Below are 18,554 nucleotides of genomic sequence, written 5' to 3'. Positions count from 1 at the left end.
GAACTCTCTCCATCCAAAGAACAGCACAAGCTTGTTATTACACTCACAGACTGAGCCATGTGCTAGTATAATTGCTACAATTTGCTCACTGATAATTCTGTTGCTATTGTTCTGTACATGAGCTGGGAGAGTGATTAAGATATATCTGCCACCAGCATGATTCATCCAACAGACAGTTTTTAGTGAAGTGACCTTTATATAAAGATGACTGAGCAACTAGGCAAAGAGACATTAACCTCTACAAACAGTTCCCAGCTAACAGATCTCTCTGCTGGAAATGGCAACCAGCCTAAATTCTCTTTTTTTAATTTTGATGTAGGCAAATGAACAGGCAACAAAGCAAATGCTGTTCCTCTAAAAGGCACGTGCTGGAATCCTCAAATGACCTCACAAATTACACTCTGCAAGATTCATGGAATTATTTTCCTTTCCTCAAATCTGTGAGATTCTGAATACCTCATGTAATGTGTACAACTCCCAGCCAGCATGACTGAGACTATGACAGACTAGGAGGTGATGTGTCTGCTCAGACTGCCTGGCACAAGCTACAGGATCAGGCCCTTTGCAGATACAAAAGGCCTTTTGACCAAATTGTGAGCGATTATCTCCACTCACCAAAATCAGGAATGTCCACATTCCAACCCTGCAGTTTCATAACAGTCTTTTCCAAGACACACTCACTTATTTTCAAGACCTGGCCTTCCTACACAGCCCCACCACATGGCTTTCAGCCCTACAACCATTACTAATGTTATTAAGACATGCATCATAGAAGCAGGCACTTAGTCAATTATTAAACACACTCTGGTATCCCATGAAAGCAGGAGCCCATGCTGGAGAACAAGTACTCTGAGAAACAGCATTTCAGCTCTGAAACACTCACACTTCCTAAGGATGTGCATAGAGCACCTGGCTTATTATCCTTCTGAAACTTACCCCAACCAAATTCCACAGCCACAAACCCTGAAATGAGCACTGGAAACAAATACAGCATGCTGACTGGGATAATAAATAATAGTTATAATACACAGGACGTGTGTAATGCTATTCATCTCAAAGCACTCCATAAACCTAATTAAACACAAAAACCTGAGAAGCAGATGTGCCAAAAGCACACTACAGAGACTGGATTATCCTGCAAGGTTGCATCTATTAGAAAAAAAAAAACATACCAAAACACAGCTCTTACATTTCAGTTTGTCAAGTCACATTTTCAGCAGCATTACACAGATACATAAAGGCAAAAGGCAACAGACATAAACTGATGCACAGGAAGTTCTCCTTCACTGGAGAAACACAGCTACTCACTTAGTTTGGGGTAATCCTCCAGCAGGAAATTCCACTTTCTGGTATTCATATCTGCAATAGTTACAACAAACACTGTCATAAGTCTCTTTCAAAAAAAGACTGAATTCTGTGTCCATAAGAACATGTCTATCTATCTATATCCTCTGCATTTCAGTACTGTTTTAGAAGACCTATACCTTGATCAAAATCCATTCTCTATTTGCTGTCATGTTAAGTAGTTTGAAGAAGATTTAAAAGTATGACCACACATGTAGAAATGGTGGTATCACCAGAGTAAGCCAAGATCAATTCTCCTAATGAACCCATCTGCTCAAGAATTTTGGCAACCACTTTGTCTTCACTGTAAGAAGGGATGAAGAATGTGTGCAAAGTTTCTACTTGTGAACCAACAAACTCTTGACTTCAGTCAGTAAACAAATTACTTTCAGTTGTGCCTCTGTACCCTAGAGTCAAAGTGCTCAGGAGGGTACAGGAGGAAATTCATCAATATCCAAAATGTAACATCAATGCCAGACGCTGGGTAGCATCCATGTGCAACATCCAGGGAAAGAAGACTGAATTCAGAGTCAAGTGAAAACACAATGAGCCCTGCTCCAAGATACAGAGCTCCAGAATTTCTTGTCCATGCTGTCACTGACATTCTGTGACACTGTGTATGTCACCTCACCACTGTGTCTCATTCACAAATTACAAGTGGAAAAAAACTATATTTACCAGTGAAATCTGAATGCCAACAAAAAAAGTGTTCTACAGTTACACTTGCCTTGAAAACATTGGTAAAACTCCTGGTAAATTAAATCTGCTCAGACAGTTGGAGCCACCATACACCACAATAAAGCAGAAGTAAGAGAACATCCAGCTGCATTTGATAATGAAGACAAGAACTTGGCATGGTCTCCATACTGCTCGCAAATTATCAGCACAACCCACCTAATTTACAGTATTTACAGTAAGTGTAAATATAATCCTGATAAGATCTGAAATACCACCTCAGCTAACAGGCCAAGGACATGTTCTGCCATGGGGTAAAGTGCTGGACATGGATACAACACTAAACTAGAACTGTAAGATCTTCTAAAATCCTCACCAAAGCACATTCTCCTATGCTCTTTTCAGAGGGATGTACTCTCACAACCTCTCTTCTGTAAAGCAAGAACAGCCCCAACAAGGCCATTATTAAAAAGCAGACACAGCAGGAGACTCACCATAATTTCTGGAATCCATCTTTTTGAAAACCTCAATCACTTCTGCAGAATACCCAATATCGACCTCAAATCGCAAGCGAGAGATAAGCACACACTTCCCTTTGACAAGGGCTGAGGATTTCTTCCAGTTCTTACACATCTTCAAGAGGGATTTCACATCAACCCCACTGCCAACAAAATGAGAGCCTGATGCCAAGCCAACCACATTTTTTCCTTCCAGTGGTGCCAGAATTACTGATGAAAGTTGATTTGCTGCTTCCACTAGGGAGAATAGAGATACAGAAAAGAATTAATAACAAAGAACCCACACAAGTTTAAAAGGAATGATGATTCCCTGCTTTCATTCACAGGGACAAAGAATAGAGAAAGCAATGGCCTGGATGAGGAGGTTGGTGGGATTTTCCACAGAGAATACCACAGGGGCAAAGGGAACATGTGATAGCAAATGAACAAGGGCCGTCCAGCATTGCGATTGCACTAAGCTCCCTCTCTGTCAGCAATTCTAAAATGTGGCTCCCTAGGCCAGGGCAAGCAATCTGCAGAAGCACATTTAGCAGTAAATTGCACACAGTTTTACAGTGTTTTCACTCAGAAAATCACAGGGACAGGGGCATGGTGATCAATAGCATGTGTCTGAAAAGATGGGAAGGTGTTTCTGTAAACAGCAAAGGAGAAGGATTTAAAAATATCTGCCTCCTGCCTCACATCAATGGCTGGTAGACAATCCATCTAGGAGGAATGCTGTGTATTCACAATGCTGTAGGAAGGAATCTAGTCCAAATTCCTAAATCTCTTGTTACAATTTAAGTTCATTACCCTTTATTCTGTGTCTTACTGTTAGACTTGCACTTCCACCCAGCCATCTGCACTCTTGTCTTACCCATCACCAGCCATCACCTCTGACACAATGCCAGGGCATGGAGAGAGGAGGGACACAGCATTTTACAGATGTTAGCCTGAGAACACAGCTATCCACAGAAATAATCATGCCACTTACCCACTTATGTTTCTCTGCCAACCTATACCCATATGTTGCCTTTATTATCATAACTGAACTCTGATGGTTAAGGAATGGGAATACTATTTCTTATACCTTTCACAACACCAAAGTAGTGAAGTTTGTGCCCAAGCCTCCACCTCACAGATACTACAGTAACACAAAGCTCCATTAACATCTCCAGAGTCCATTAGACTCAAAAGCAGGGGACCATTAAGCACACTCTGCCTTCAAGTACTTTTGGAAGGCAACTTCCCCTCTCTGGGAGATGTTTAGAATAAGCCCAGGTGAATCCAGTCCTTTGACCAGTGAGCTGCACATCATTATCATCACTGCTTCTTTTTAAGCAGTCCAGAAAACTGATATGCAACAAAAAAGTACAAACTTTAAGTTCAGTGGTCATGATGTGAAAATGGAGAAAAAAGCTCATACAATTTCGTCCTAATCAATTAATAAACTATTTGGGTATCATCCAACCTTATTTTAAAATAAGTGGCTTCCTGAATAAATCCAAGCATTTGAGATTTCTACTCCAAATAAAAAGTTTAAGAGTACCCCATGAAAGTAATTTTTAAATTAGAGGTCTTGAAAAACACCAATTTACACCTTCTCCTCCCAATGCACCAAGCAAAAGATTTTAAATGCTACTGGTTTAGCATTGTGTAGTTAGAGGTCACCACTACAACTAAAACTGAAAGAAATTAGCATATTTTACTTCTTTATTCCAACATTTGTTTCTAGGCTTGACTGAATGTTTAATTTATAGTACAAAGAAAAAAAAGGTGATACAGGATCACATTATTCAAAAAAACTAAATTACAAGTGGGAACTTTAAAAATAATTGGTTTACACTTTCACTTTTACATTTTCAAGGCCCTTTTAAGTTAGTTCCTTTTTCTCAGGCTACTTTCCCCAGTTTCATAGGCCAATGCTGGTCACATATTGTCTTCACTTGGAAACAGAACTTTCCACAGAGTACTCAGGTATTTCATAGCTTTAAAGAAAAATGCTTGATTCCTAAAAACCATTCTCTTCATTTGCAGGCTCCTTGGTACAGAGACTCTGCTCTCATCTGTACTTCATACACTTCAAGGAAGCCAACAGCATTTAAATTATAAATGTGTGGCAACCCACATGGGAAGCTAAAATACCAGCACTCAACTGTGGTTTTTTAAAGTGCTCAACACAGGCCTAATTCCGTTCCCACTGAAATCAATAGTGATTTATCACTCACTTCAGTACAGTGTGCTTCTGAAAAGCCTACCTGAAGTGTTTGCCTCTATAATCTCTCAATCTTTCCAGAATAAGATGATAGGAGAGGGAAAAAAAAAGATAAACCTATTCTTGTTATACCAAAAAAAAAAAAAAAAAAAAGGCAAATTAATTTTCTGTCTCATTCAAAACCCTGGAGAACTACCCTTTATCCTTTTCTGACACACAAAATGAATAATGAAGGTGTTTATAGAAGAGCTATTTAAAAAGAAAATACATGAATGGACCCAGAAATTAAGCATTAGCCACTGGAACACACTGAGTTTTCAAAACAAATTCAAAACAAGCACCAGCACAGCAGATAATTTTCCTATGATCTTTTTGGTTGCTGAAAAATTCAATGGCAGGGAAAGTGCCACCTGTGCTTGGTATTTAGATTACAGGAAAAATTAAATTATTTCTAATCAACTACAAAGTATCAGAAAAATGTTATGAGCTAGATGCCTAAAAGATGGGCATTACCTTTAAGTAGCACTACTTTTATTACTAAGACACTAACAAAGCTCAACAATAACTACGGAAAGCAGGGGAAGGACGGGGTGTCAAGATTCCGCTTGTTTTTTATCATTCAACATTTACTTACAGACACTGCTGTAATCTTCCATGCTGAAATTCCATTTTTTCATAGCAGGATCTAAAGCAGGGCAAGAGTAATAGGGCAGAATATCAATCATTTGGGGCAGAAAAAAAGTGGTGACGTGAAATGTTCATGCGAGGTAAAAGTATCCAATCTACTCAGGCAAACTTTTTGCCACACATCTGAAAAACAATTATACCCAAGTTTACAGCTACATGACACCAGAAAAATCCATGAGGAATATGACTACTAAGACAAGAATGCAACAGCCATTCACAGGGATCAGCAACACATGATGGAAAATAAAAATAGAATATAACAAATAAAGATAATGGCAAAAGATCAGAAGAAAGACAAAAGGGAGAGATTCCAGTGCTCTCTGTAACCCAGGAAACAGAATCAGCTCATAACTCTGAACTATAGCTGAAGTGACCCATTTTCATATCCCAGTTTATTAATAACTTTGTTTCCTTCACTTCCAACAAACTGACCAGCTGCTGCCACTAAACTTCTCAGAGCATTGCTTATAAAGCAAGGCTTCAGACTTATTTTCTAAATCCAAGCTCAAGCTATTTATGTCCAGAATGTCTCTCCAATTTAATCTGTATTTACTTCTTTAATCCCCCATTAATGCCATATATTCCACCCCAGCAACAGGTACACTGGTAAGATCAAGTAGCAACTACAATAGCAGCAGATGCCAAAACTTCAACCCAATTTAAAACAGAGATAACAGAAAATAAACAATTCTTACCATAGGCTTTGCTTGGTACCTTCTTAAACACAGCAATAAGTTCAGCATTGTAGCCTATTTCAACCTGGAATCGGTCTTCCCCATATTTCACACATTTTCCTTTTGTAACGTTTGCTTTCTTGTGAGTTTCACAGGTAGAGGCCACACCAGCAGAGCTGGTCAGCTTCTGCATGCCACCACTGGCCTGAGGGACAAAACCTCCCCCTGTTCTTTCTGTCGGTCTGTTTATGTTTATCAGCATTTCTGAATTGCTCAGGGCGGCACTGCTTGGTGGTGAAACATATTTAATGGCAGATTTGTTCTGAGTTTGTAAATCTTTACTGCCATCAGGGTGCCCATTATCAGTGACTCTTGGATGAGGTGGTCCTGTGGGGTTTTTGAAAGCTGGGCAGCATTTGGGCTGCTGGAATGTTCCATGATTAATTGAAGTGTGTTGTCCATGTTCCTGACTACCAGCATCCAAGTACTGTTTATGGGAATAAGTCATAGAATTTGGGATCATTGCAGGGAACTGCTTTAGGCCACTTGCTTGTTCAGAGTCCTCTGAACAACTGTTTTGCTGCTCTCTGTGTGAGCCAGCCATCTGTTGGTTTGCTGTGTAATGGTTGTAGCCTTTCTGGAGACAGCTCCTCTGCTCCACAGGCGTGTTTGGATTCTGTCGGTGCTGGCCAGTGAACCCGACATGATTTTCTTCCTTGAAGCTTCCCGGATTGCCCAGACTCTGCCCTTTCTGCGGAGGTGCAGCGATGCCCACGTGCCCAGCTCCCTGGGCTGCCAGCCTCTCTGCTCTCCTAGCCAAAGCCAGCCGGCGGTTCTCTTCAATCCTTCTCTTTTGCTCCTCTGTAAGGCCTGATGACATCTTTAACAATTCCAACAACAAATCTGTACCAAAACTACATTGGGAATTAATCACAGAGGCAACTGCTTCTTTAGAGGAAGAGAGGCCAGTCTACAGAAAAAAAAAAGAACAAATTATTATTGTATTGATAACTTAGTATTGTTAGTGACTGAGTATTAGTGTAACTAATCCTCCATGAATCTCGTAGCACAGCAAAGCTGTCACATCAGTGCTGAGCCATCATCAGCAAGTATATGGTGTCAGACACTGATGAGGCCTTACATGCCAATGGATAAAACATACGGAAATGGAGAAAACTCCTATTCCACTACTGTTCTGAGTACTCTCCTCTGCAATTCCCAGCAGAACTAATAAATTAGCAAAGCACGAGGACACCCTGCACTGCAAAGCCAGCCCTGCAAACGCATCTGGAGGCAAAGGATTACATCCCTGCACAGCCTATGGTGGAGGTGTCCTATTGCGGGCACCTTTTATTAAAGATGGGGCGATGCCCATCTTCCCTGTTCACCTTCGGTTCCTGGGTATCTCAGAGATACCCGTGGCAGACAGATGCTGAACCCCACAGGGCAGAGCCAGCTCCTCCCGAGAAACATCCATTCGCAAGTCCAACAGAGGCGAGGCGCTGGCTCCCGTGACTTCTCCCGGCAGCCCGCCTCGCTCCATGCGCTCGCTGCTCCCCGTCCTGCGGGATGCCCGCCCACCCTCTCCGTTCCTCAGCTTCCTGCGGCCGGTGGGGTTCAAACTCTGCCCCCTCCTCTCCCAGAAACCGGGCAGGCTCCCATCCCAAACTCCACGGAGGTCCCGACCCACCCCGACCCTCGGGCCCCCGCAGTCAGGCTTTGTTCCCCGCCCGCCCCGGAGGCTCCGCTGCCCGCTCACCGCCGGCGGGCACGGCCCGGAGCACCGTCGAGGGACTACAGCTCCCAGCAGGCCCTGCGCCCCAACCCGGCGGCACGGCACCGAGCGGCCGGGAGTGCACAGCCCGCCGGGAGATAAGAGCGGCGCGCGGGAGGCGCGGGGCGCTGGGAAATGTAGTCTTCCGGTGGCAGCGCCATCTCGGGCCGCTGGTGTTGCGGTGTTGCGGGGAGGGAGCTGAGACCCCCGGGGCCGTCCCCGCCACCCCCGTACGGCGTGTGGGGACTCTGCTGCCGGCCCCTGGCTGAAGCCTTGCCCCAGGCAGCACCCAGCGCTGTACGGCCGGGCGGACCCCCTCGCTGGCTGCCCCGGTGTGTGGGGCTGGCAGTCCGATGTGTGCTGTTTTGAATGGGGACTGAGCAGGGAGCCGGCAGTGGCGCTGATGTGCGAGAACGGGTAGCGGCACTTGTCAGCAGTGAGGACGGAGTCTGCCCCGGGGGTTGGTTGCAGCAGCTGGCATTGCAAGGCTGCTTTGTCATTTTTGAATATCGATGGTAGGTTGGAAAAGACCTCTGAGATCATCGAGTCCCACCTATGCCCAAACACCACAATGTCAACCACACCATGGCACTGAGTGCCACCTCCAGGCTTTCCTTAAACATCTCCAGGGACGGTCACTCCACCGCCTCCCTGGGCAGCCCGTTCCAATATCTGATCACCCTTTCTGTGAAGAAATTTTTCCTTATATCCAACCTAAAACTCCTGGTGCAGCTTGAGGCTGTGTCATCCTGTCCTTGGCTGCTTGCACCAGCTGCAATCTCCTTTCAGGTGGTTTCAGAGACTGATAAGGTCTCCCCTGAGCCTCCTTTTCTCCAGGCTAAACACCCCCAGCTCCCTCAGCTGCTCCTCACAGTACTTGTGCTCCAGAGCCCTCACAGCTCCTGTCTGGACTCACTCCAGCACCTCAGTGTCCTTCCCGAGTTGAGTGGCTCAGAAATGGTCACAGCACTCAAGATGTGGTGTCACCAGTGCTGAGTACAGGGGGACAATCACTGCCCTGGTCCTGCTGGCCACACTATTCCTGATACAGGCCAGGTGCCATTGACCTTCTTGGCCATTTGGGCACATCCTGGCTCGCGTTCAACTGCTGTCAACCAGCACCCCCGGGTCCTTTTCCACTGGGCAGCTTTTCAGCCACTCTGCCCCCATCCTGTAGCGCTGCCTGGGGTTATTGTGGGTGAAGTGCAGGGCCTGACACTTGGTCATGTTGAGTGTCATACCCCAGTCTCAGCCCATTTATCCAACATGGTGTAGTCCACAAATTTGCTAATGGTGAACTTGATCCTCTCATCCAGATTGCCAATTAACAGGACCGGGCCCAGCACTGATCCCTGGAGACACTACTAGTGACCAGGCAGATGAGGGGATGTGCCTGGAGGCTGGAGGAGGACAGATGTCAGGGTTTTCTCCAAGCAGAACACTAGAAACAATAGGCCCATTAGAATTACTCCAGGCCTTTGGAAAGTTTTCCAAGAAACAATCACAAAGCAAATGAAGTAGGTGATTGGGAAAGCCAGCACAGTTTTATTAGAGGGAAATCACAGCAGATTAATCTGATCACTTTTGACAGCTAAATGACATTTTCTGTCTACATGGGGAAAGGAGTGGAGGTTGTTAACCTGGACTTCAGCACAATATTTGACCATGTTTCCCATGGCCTCCTCCTGGATGAGTTGACCAGATAGGCTGAAGCGGGGGGATCTATGAGATGGGTAGGGAATTGGCTCCCAGGCCACAGCAGAAGGCAGCAATCAATGGTTTTTATGCAGGCTGGCACTGGCAGCCTGTCACAAGTGCAGTCCCTCAGGGAGCAACACTGTGTCCTATGCCGCTCAAGAAATTACACTGGAAGAGTTTTCATCTTGAAATGAGAAAAAAAAAATTTTGCATTGAGAACAATCAATAATTGAAACAACCTCCCCAGGGACATAGTGGGACCCCCATCATGGAAGGTTTTCAAGATCCAGTGGGACAGGGTGATAGAAAACCTCATCTTAACTCCCTTTCCCACAAAGGGTTAGATCAGATGGTCTTTTGAGGTGCTTTCCAGCTTGGGCTGGTTTATGATTTTGTGAACATCTTCAAAATAAGGTGATTACTCATATTTGCATCAGTTAAAATAAAAGGGCCTCCCAGGGTTTTAATTATACATAGGGCTTGATTATACATGTCAAGATGCCTTTCCTGAACAGTCATGTTCCCCATGTGGGTGACCAGAGCAGTAACTGGGGAGAAAGCAGAGAAAAGGCCCTCGGGAACACCATGATCCCCTCCCATCTCAGAATTTTACTACCCTGCCCAGTGGCAGACCCAGAGATGCCACCCTTGTCCCCAGACACCATTTTCTCTCACCTGACAGGCCCTTTGGCTTGGGACACTGAAGCCAGCTGGCTGTTTTATAGTTTATTCATTCTTCTCTCTGCTAGTTAATTAGAAAAGGTTATCATTAAATTGCTTCCTGATTAAGCAGCAGTGACTGCCATTAGTCAGGAGCTTGTCAGCCCGAGAAAAACAAGGCAGGCAGGAAGAGTGAGGTGCAACTCAGCACATACCACAACCCTGAGAGTGCTGTTCCTCACCTGGGAATCACACGCAGGCGTGAGCACACCACATGCACATAGGCACTTCCAAACACACCACTTTTAAAGAAAAAGGCTAAGGAGACATCTGGGTCCAGGGTTTTGTCCCAGCTTCTCTCAAGCAAAAAAATCAAACCTTTTTGCACGTTTCAGGTCCTCTTGCTGCAGAGCATTTTTGCATAGCCCCATGGACTCTGTCCAGATCTTCTGCCATTGCCCTTTCTTCCCCTGCAAGCCAGCAGACGCCAGGTGGCTACACAGCAGAGAGAGAAAGGAGTGGATGAGAGACCTTTTTTCTCTCTTTCTTGGCACACTTTTAACTGCCCAGAGCTAGACCAGATCCCAGTGTCACATATGGATGAGAGAGAGAGGGAACATGCCGAGCATAACCCCGCAACTGTTTCCAGCCACCTTCTCCCTGCCAGCAGCTACCCAGCTCCAGGTCTCTAGAGATGGCTCCTTATGCTTTGAGAGATCTTGTGAGGAGAAAAACCAACAACTTGGGAAGAGTGAGAAAAGCCCCATCCAAGGATTGTCCCCAGCTCATGCAAATATTGAGAGCAGAGCATGGTTTGCAGAGAGCTCTGGGCTTGCACGGTCAGGCAGACACAGACAGACGTTGAAGCATTTGCTCCATATGGCACAAGTTCAGCGAGACACAAGGAAAAGCCCGGCCATGCAGAGAACAGACCTACAAAATGAGAGGCCACTTGCAAGCAGTTTGCTGGTGCACTCCAGGTGTCCTTTCAGTCAGAACATGCTTCCAGCAGTGGCTTGGACTCACCCTCCACATACTGGGTCAGGAGCAGAGACGCAGAGTGAAAATCCTGGGAGGGATAGTGCACCCCAGCTCTGCTGCAGAGGAAATGGTTCACATCCTTCCAAAGAAGTGCTCCCATCAGTGAAAAAAAAAATTAATGAGATTCTCACTGTTGTTCTTAGGAGGAACTTTGTCTCATTTGGATCATGCTCTAAACCTCCTCTCAGGGGCTGGGCTGGCTGACTGCTGGCTTCAAATGAGCCAGAACTGCCTGTATTGTACATCTTATATGAGCAGCAGCTAATATCTGAATTATGAGTCTCCCCAAACTCTGGAGCCATTCTGGAATCTCATGGATTATCCTTTGAGGTGTCTTAGGCTGCTCTTTAGAGGTCCTACTACTGTCATATTGAATATATTTGCCCCATTTCACAACTTTGCAAATACACCTTGGTGGTTCTCCACATGAACAGAGCTCACTTCCTTCCTCCTGGATGTGTGGCCAGCCTGCATGCTCTGCTGGGGCTGAATTGCATGCAGGGCTGCTGTGTGTAGCAATGCCATCCAACAGAGAACTGGAAATCAGCCCAGGCTAAGGATCCTGAGATGCCCCAGCTTCTGGGAGGGTTTTGGTAGTCCTTACTGAGCTCAGAGACACCATAACCAATGCCCAGTTGCACCAGTCTTTGACTAGCTGTGGAGAACTTGTAGTTGCACCTTCTGAAATAAATTAATCCCATGTTATCAGTTCATACATAGCTAAGACCAGTCAAGTCTTGGACTGGGGACGTACAGGTCAGCGTTTAAGAGAAGGTTGTGGTGCAGGAAAGTCAGAGAAAGGCCTCTGGAATGTCAGAGCTTGTTCCAGATGGAGAAACCTTTATTTTGGGCTGCTAGGGTCTGACTTGGATACTCTTTACAAGACCTGTCCTCTGTAGGCTGTGGTGTTATGCTTCCTCTGCCCTGCTTTGGGATTCTCAAGGGGGTCAAAGCTGCCATATAGGGGAACTCAAACCCTGGGCTCGGAGGGCCAGGGTGTGCTTGGGTTTGGACAGGTGCTGACCCTGAATCTCTTACAATTCCCTGGATTTCTTTACTTAGACAGTCCCCCTCAACTTTCCCTTCATCATTGAGGCACATTGAGGACCATGGCCTCTTGTCCCATTTGACAGCCTTAGGCCCTTTCCCTGAGCATCTTTGTAGGACAAAATTTGCTGAATCCTGCTGTCCTTGAAACTCCAATGAAGGGGCACCTGCAGAGGCTTTTCAGTGAGTTTTTCGAGTATGAGAAGGTTGCTCCCCTCCTCTGACTGCCAGCTCAGTGAAGACCACTTCTTTTTCCCTGCTTTTTGGCCACCCAGCGCAAGAAAAATTAGTCACTCTCCATTCTTTTGAAGCAGCCTCTTTTATCTACACAGCTTGTTCTTACTTGGCATGCTGAAGCCTTCCTGCTCTTGTTTATAGTACAACCCCTCCAACAGATTGCAGGGTCTCTTTTCTGCCTTCTGTCCTTCTTGGCTGGATTCCCCTCCATAGCTCCAGTCCAGAGCAATGGTCTGCACAGCACATGGCCCCTGCTCTGCTGCCAGGCCACTGCCTCACAGAGCTGCTGCGAAGTTGAGTCTGCTTGTGATCTTTTGTGTGATGCAGCCCAGGTGTGAGGGGCAGCTCACTGGCACCCAGAACAGAAATTTGAAAGAGAAAAAAACCCCACATCCTACATTGAGAGTCGAACAGCTTTTCCAAGCTTCTGTGCCACCAGCATTTAACACAATATGAGCTGTGATCCAGCTGGGGTGAGGGCACTGGCAATGTAGACTCTCCAGTATCTTATGCTTAAGACTGGAACAAAGCACACCCTTCTGCTCTGCATGACTGGTTGGGATTTTTTGTTCGGATGCTCAACAGAACTTTATCTTTGTGAAACACAGTTGAACTGGCAGAAGGGTCAAAAGTTAGAAGGAAAGGCCTGTGTGCACACAGAGACAATTTAACTGCATAAGCTTTATTTCTTTAGGAAATGAGGTTAAATAAATCAAAGTTGCATTCCTAGTTCTATTCTAGAGCTTAAATTATTGGCCTAGTTTTCAAGCTCAGAATAAGCAGCTAATCCTACAGCCTTGTGTTTATATGAAGCCAAGTATTGAGATCCTGTTTGTTAAAGCTAGCCACAGTTCTCTGCCCTTTCTCCTCCTGGTGCTTAAGAGACCAAGAGATATGGAGATAATCCTTTAAGCAGTAGAATCAGAGGTCTCTGTAGAATCAGAGGTGTGATATTACATGAATGTAATAATAATGGTTCTTTGCTCTTTCACAGGAGCAGCATCTTTCCTTGAAGGATCTCAAAGCATAATCCTGACTAAAAGGACCTCTGGAGTTCTGTGGGGTGCAAGGTCTGATGCCGAGGGGTCTTCCAAGAGACAGACTCAGACCTGTGGCATGCTCAAGACTTTCCTAAAAGCCCTGAGCTTACAGTGGGTTCTGATACGATTGTTTGCCATCCTCTGTTGTGGCTTAGATGGGAGCAACATAAGGCCAATGCTTGAATTAGGAATGTGGACTCAGCAGAGGACTCTCTTCTACCCCAGTCTTCACTCAGCCAATGATGCAGGAAGGTTGCTCTCATCTCAGAAACCTCTGTGAGTGCAATTCTTGGAAAGTGAGCCAGAATCTGGCCTTGACAAACAGCACACTTAAGCACATGCTCAACTTGAAGTGTGTGCTTAAGCTTGTTAAGCCTGCTTCTTCAACAGAGAAGATTTTCCTTTGTGTTGGGAGTCTCATCTGCTAAAGAGGGAGGAAGTCACAAGGTGATTTGTTTGTTATATTTTGTATAGCAGCCTGATCTAGAAAACACTTGCTGTCAGCTGCAGTATTTTGCTACCAGCTTGTCTCAGTGATTTCCACTGGGCTCCATGGGATACCAATTATTCCACAACAGGGAGTGCTCTTGAAGTGTCAGGGCAGTGTGCTTGCAAGGTACTGCTGCAATCTGCCCATACGTCTCTTATTATAAACACCAAGGGTCATAGGCAATGGGAGCACACGTGCTTTGTTTAGGGAGGGCATTTCCCCTTTCTGATCCTAGTAAAAATTGTAATAGCCAGATCCTGAGAAACATCCATAAAGGTTCTGTTTAAAAGATTGAGACTACAGAAAGCAGATGCTCATCAAGTTAAATAAGGAATTTAATTAGCCAGCATTTTATCTTGTTTTCAGCAACATGATGACAAATCGCATCTTAATAAAATAACATTAGGGAGCAGCACAATTCCAGTTCTTCAGGAAATGAGAAGCAGTATAAGTTATAGGCCTGTTCCCACCAAAGAAGTCATTCCCATTCAGAAATCTGACAGGCTGTTACGATGGATAGTGTTTTAGCAAAATGGTCCTCTGATATTTAGAAAGATTTACACCACTTTTGGCTTTAAAAGGCATAATATAAGGTGGTGAAAGAGAAGGAGTGGCATAAATAGCTTGATGGACTGGTAATGCAATTAATAATTTTTTATTCCTGTGGTGGCACAGGTATGCAGGGTTCTTCACAAGTGAGTAGAACAAAGTTGTACTTTCCTTAGTGAGGCTATAAATAAACAGATGTTATACATTGTACAATAAGTAGCACATTTAGTGTTTGTCATATCAAAATTCAACTACCAGCTCTCATTTGATGTTTTGTGTAACATACTGATTCTTGCCTAAAAATGAGAAAGGTTTATGAAGGATCTACAGAAAGTTTGCTCATGCCCTGGTTTGAGATTCACAAAAGTTTATCTTAGCTCAGCTTTTGGGACCCAAGAAACTACTGTTGTTTGGAATATTTATGTCCAGTAAAAAGGATTACAAAGCATAAAAATGACAACAATAACAGATGAGAAGAATTAGCTTAATTATACAAGAATAAAGGAATTACTTTTCCCATTCAGCATGTCTGTCCACTGAATCCTTTTTTTGTCTGCACCAGGGATCAGACCCAAGTTTTAGGTGACAGATCATGTGATTATCACATAGCTGTCTACTATAAAATGCACATTTTGATCCTAGATTATATATTGAGGCAATACATTTCCCTTGCTGATCATATGCTTTAGCAACAGTTATTTCTGATGATGTATTTGACATTTTCCATCTTTCATATTCAGAAGTTGCTCCATAGAGCAACTGTTCATATTGCTCCATAGAAAGGAGGAAAGTGCAAGAGTTGTCTGATTGGATCTCTTTGTCATGCGAGGGTGCACACATACAGAGACAGTACAAACACTGAGTTTATTGAAACAAAGACAGACAGTGCCGAAGTGTGGGTTGGGAGTGGGTCTCCTATTTTAACAGGCAAGAAATTTCTTTTAAGAGTATCTTGCAGGAGCTTGATTTAAGACTGAGCATGGAAAAGTAAGGTTTTCTCTTCTCTCTTTCAGTGGAAAAAAATTGAAATGTATTGACCTGGAAAATCCAAGCGCAGAAGCAGCAGCTGGGTTTTCAGCAAGTCCCTTGATTCTTTCCCTGTTGTCCATCTGGATTCACTGTAACACAGAGAAATCAAGCACTGCCTCTGAGGTCAGGTGAAGTTTGGAAATGGCCACCATTTCCATACAATTTTGTGAGGATGGGAGGTGCTGCTCCATGCTCTGAGAGCACTGCTGGATGTCAAGGTCTCTAAGCAGTGGTGGGTATGACTGCTCATTTGCAGAGCTGTTTGCAGAATTGGACCCTCAGCCCTCCTGGAGTGACTTGTGAAGCAATGCACAAATCAAATCAAGATGCTGACTGAGATTTCATCATGGCACAATATCATGCTGACAGAATTTGAGGCTAAAAACAGTGACATTCATGTCCTGCAATGTCTAATGCATTGTAAGGTTGTAAAATGACAACTGAGTCTTGGAGGACGAAGACTAACCCCCATGTGCCCTGCAAATACTTTCCAGTCCACAGACAAGTTAAAGACCAGGTCTTCAAAATCTTCTGATCAGCACCTGAACTTGATCTCTTAACAGCAGAACATGTAGTTCCCTCTGAATTTGAAGATGCTGTCAGATTTTATTCATGAACATGACATCTTGCAGTATTAATGTTCCCTGTGGATGCCACCACTTTTTTTTAAAGATTTTTCACACTTTCATTCATTACTTAATTGGCACTCTGTAGTATAATAATTGAAGTGTATTCCTATAGGGCAGTCATACTTTAGACAGGTACAATCTATTTGCAAGCTGAATTAAAAACATCTGGGAAAAACATTTTCAGTTGTCCCTGCTTCATCCCTGATTTCAGCAACAAAGCTGATATATTGCCAGGTACTGATCCCACTTCCTGGATTTTGTCCAGGTTGAGAACTTATTAGTGTTTATTTGAGGGAAGAGGGAGAGAGAGTGAGAACACAGCTTGTATAAATCAGATTAAAGTATTGACAACTCCTAAGCAATGCTCATTCTAGGAACAAGTTCACTATGTGGTAACACCACTGCTATAAAAGAAGTGCATTTTGAATGCATGCCACTCTGCAAATACCTGGTGGGTCATGAGTCCTTGAGGCTTAGCTACTAGAAGAGAAAACAGGATTGCTTAAAATTTTAAATACTCTAGATGGAGATTGTGTGAATGATTTAATGTGTAGGAAACTTCACAGCTGTTGGACCCTGCCCTAGCTGATGATTCAGAGGCATCTTGGATTAGAGTAGAAATTGTTGCAGGTGATACAGACTACATGAAAAAATCCAGGTCTTGGCCCAAGCCTAGTGAGCAAAGAACTCCACTGTGTGCCATGAGTAACCTTGGCTTGCACATTTCAGTGGGAAGGCATGGTTAAATGCAAACCCAAAAGTACAAACTCCTGTCTCGTCTCTCTGTGTGGCTGCTGGATGTTACAACTATGAAATATAATAGTCAGTGTGTGTTGAGAGTCCTCCTCTCTGCCTGGTCCACAGTTAATGTATGTCTGTCTTTGATTTCAGCTATGGAGCTCAGCTCAGGCTGCAGACAGTGGTGCTTTTCTCTTGGGAGCCCTTGATGCACTCAGCAGCAATGCAGCTTTGCCTGCATTTTAGCTGGTGTTAAGTCTGAGCTTGGCTTCCCAACTGTCGGCATATTCTATCAGCACTAAAAAGTCTGTGTTATTTTTATTTGATACCTTTTTTTTTTTTTTTAATTGTCACAAAGCAAAATGCATATGGATAGCAATGGATAGCAGGGTAGTAGGAAGCAGAATGAATATGGGGAGCAATGGCTAGCAGGGTAGTAGGAAGGAAAGGGAACAGCTACGGTTGCAAGTAGAGAGCTCTCCAGTGCTCTACCAGTATCCCAGCCCCTTTCCCCACCCCTCTTTCTCACACACACAGAGGCAGTTGAGCAGTGGCAGATGGGGAAAGAAAATAGATAAATAAAAGTGTCAGCAGGATGGATTGATTTGCACTTGGTCTCCTCTCATCTCTCTGCATATGTCTGCTGGTATGTAAAGATCACACAAGCAAGGGACTTTAGCGCTGACCTGGAAAATTTATACCACTGAACATAAAAATGAATCAAGAAGAAAAATGTAGGAAGGAGGTGGTCAGGGAAGAGAACGAAAGGAGATTAATTTTTTTTCCCTTGTACATCAGGATTTCATTGGGACAGTGATTTTACGGGATCACATGGTGCCAGTGCTACTGCAGGTGCAGCTCTGCTTCAGAGAAAAGAGACCATGTGGGCAGTAGCCTGTGCTGAGATCCCTTGAGGTTTTGATCCTTTTCTGCCTAAATGAGGGTTCCTCAAAAGGCATCAGAGCCAGTCAGGGGTAGGCTCAGCAGCAGAGTCCCAACATATGATGGCTCTGGATAGAAAAAACTCCATCTCTGTCTGCACATTCTCCTGATACTCAGGAGGCTCTACCAGTACCTCCACACACCCAAAAAACTTCAGGGAGAGCAGAAGAATACATTTCAGTGTACTCTGGGCCAGTTCTTCTGTGATTTACCAGTTTTTCATTAAGTCTTCATGCTTAGCAGGAAAGTCGTATCCAGGATCACCCAGGCAGGTTCAACAGTGGAATGAGGTTCAAATTTGACCTGTGTTTTATTGCACAAAAACCTTCATTTTCAGAAAATGCTGGAAACATTTTTCCTAAGGCACCATTCTCCAAGGCATCCTTGCCTCCTTTTCATTACTAGCTTCTACACAAATGCAGGATCTTTGGGGCTTAGTCACTCTACTGTTCCTGCTGTTTATTGCCTCCAACGGGCATAATTCTCTGCTTAGGAGACCTTTGCGAGTTGCTGCGGAAGAGCCGTGGGCTGTTGTCATCCCGTTTCCAGGGGGCAATAAACAGCAGCAGTCAAACTTCCATGGAAAAA

At 44.4% G+C, this 18,554-nt stretch overlaps 1 protein-coding gene across 6 annotated transcripts in view; it reads right to left on the bottom strand.

The window, feature by feature from the left end:
- The window catches only part of SMARCAL1 (SNF2 related chromatin remodeling annealing helicase 1), a 37,882-nt gene extending 29,904 nt beyond the window's left edge, over nucleotides 1-7,978 (bottom strand). For 2 of the 6 annotated variants that reach the window (XM_072932044.1, XM_030277283.4), the window contains exons 1-5: nucleotides 7,852-7,978; nucleotides 6,114-7,062; nucleotides 5,366-5,416; nucleotides 2,514-2,774; nucleotides 1,309-1,359 (exon numbers count right to left, since the gene is read on the bottom strand). In XM_072932044.1, coding sequence (XP_072788145.1) covers nucleotides 1,309-1,359; nucleotides 2,514-2,774; nucleotides 5,366-5,416; nucleotides 6,114-6,972 — 1,222 coding nt within the window. In that variant the 5' untranslated portion in view covers nucleotides 6,973-7,062; nucleotides 7,852-7,978. Of the gene's footprint in view, nucleotides 1-1,308; nucleotides 1,360-2,513; nucleotides 2,775-5,365; nucleotides 5,417-6,113; nucleotides 7,063-7,480; nucleotides 7,692-7,782 lie in introns of those variants that run through there. The other 4 variants (XM_072932047.1, XM_072932045.1, XM_072932046.1 and 1 more) reach the window with 4 other exon arrangements.
- Between the last annotated feature and the right edge of the window lie 10,576 nt (nucleotides 7,979-18,554).

Source organism: Taeniopygia guttata, chromosome 7 (assembly GCF_048771995.1).
Source record: "Taeniopygia guttata chromosome 7, bTaeGut7.mat, whole genome shotgun sequence".
NCBI lineage: Eukaryota > Metazoa > Chordata > Aves > Passeriformes > Estrildidae > Taeniopygia > Taeniopygia guttata.
Note: the sequence above shows the minus strand (reverse complement) of the source record. Positions and strands in the feature narration are given on the sequence as shown.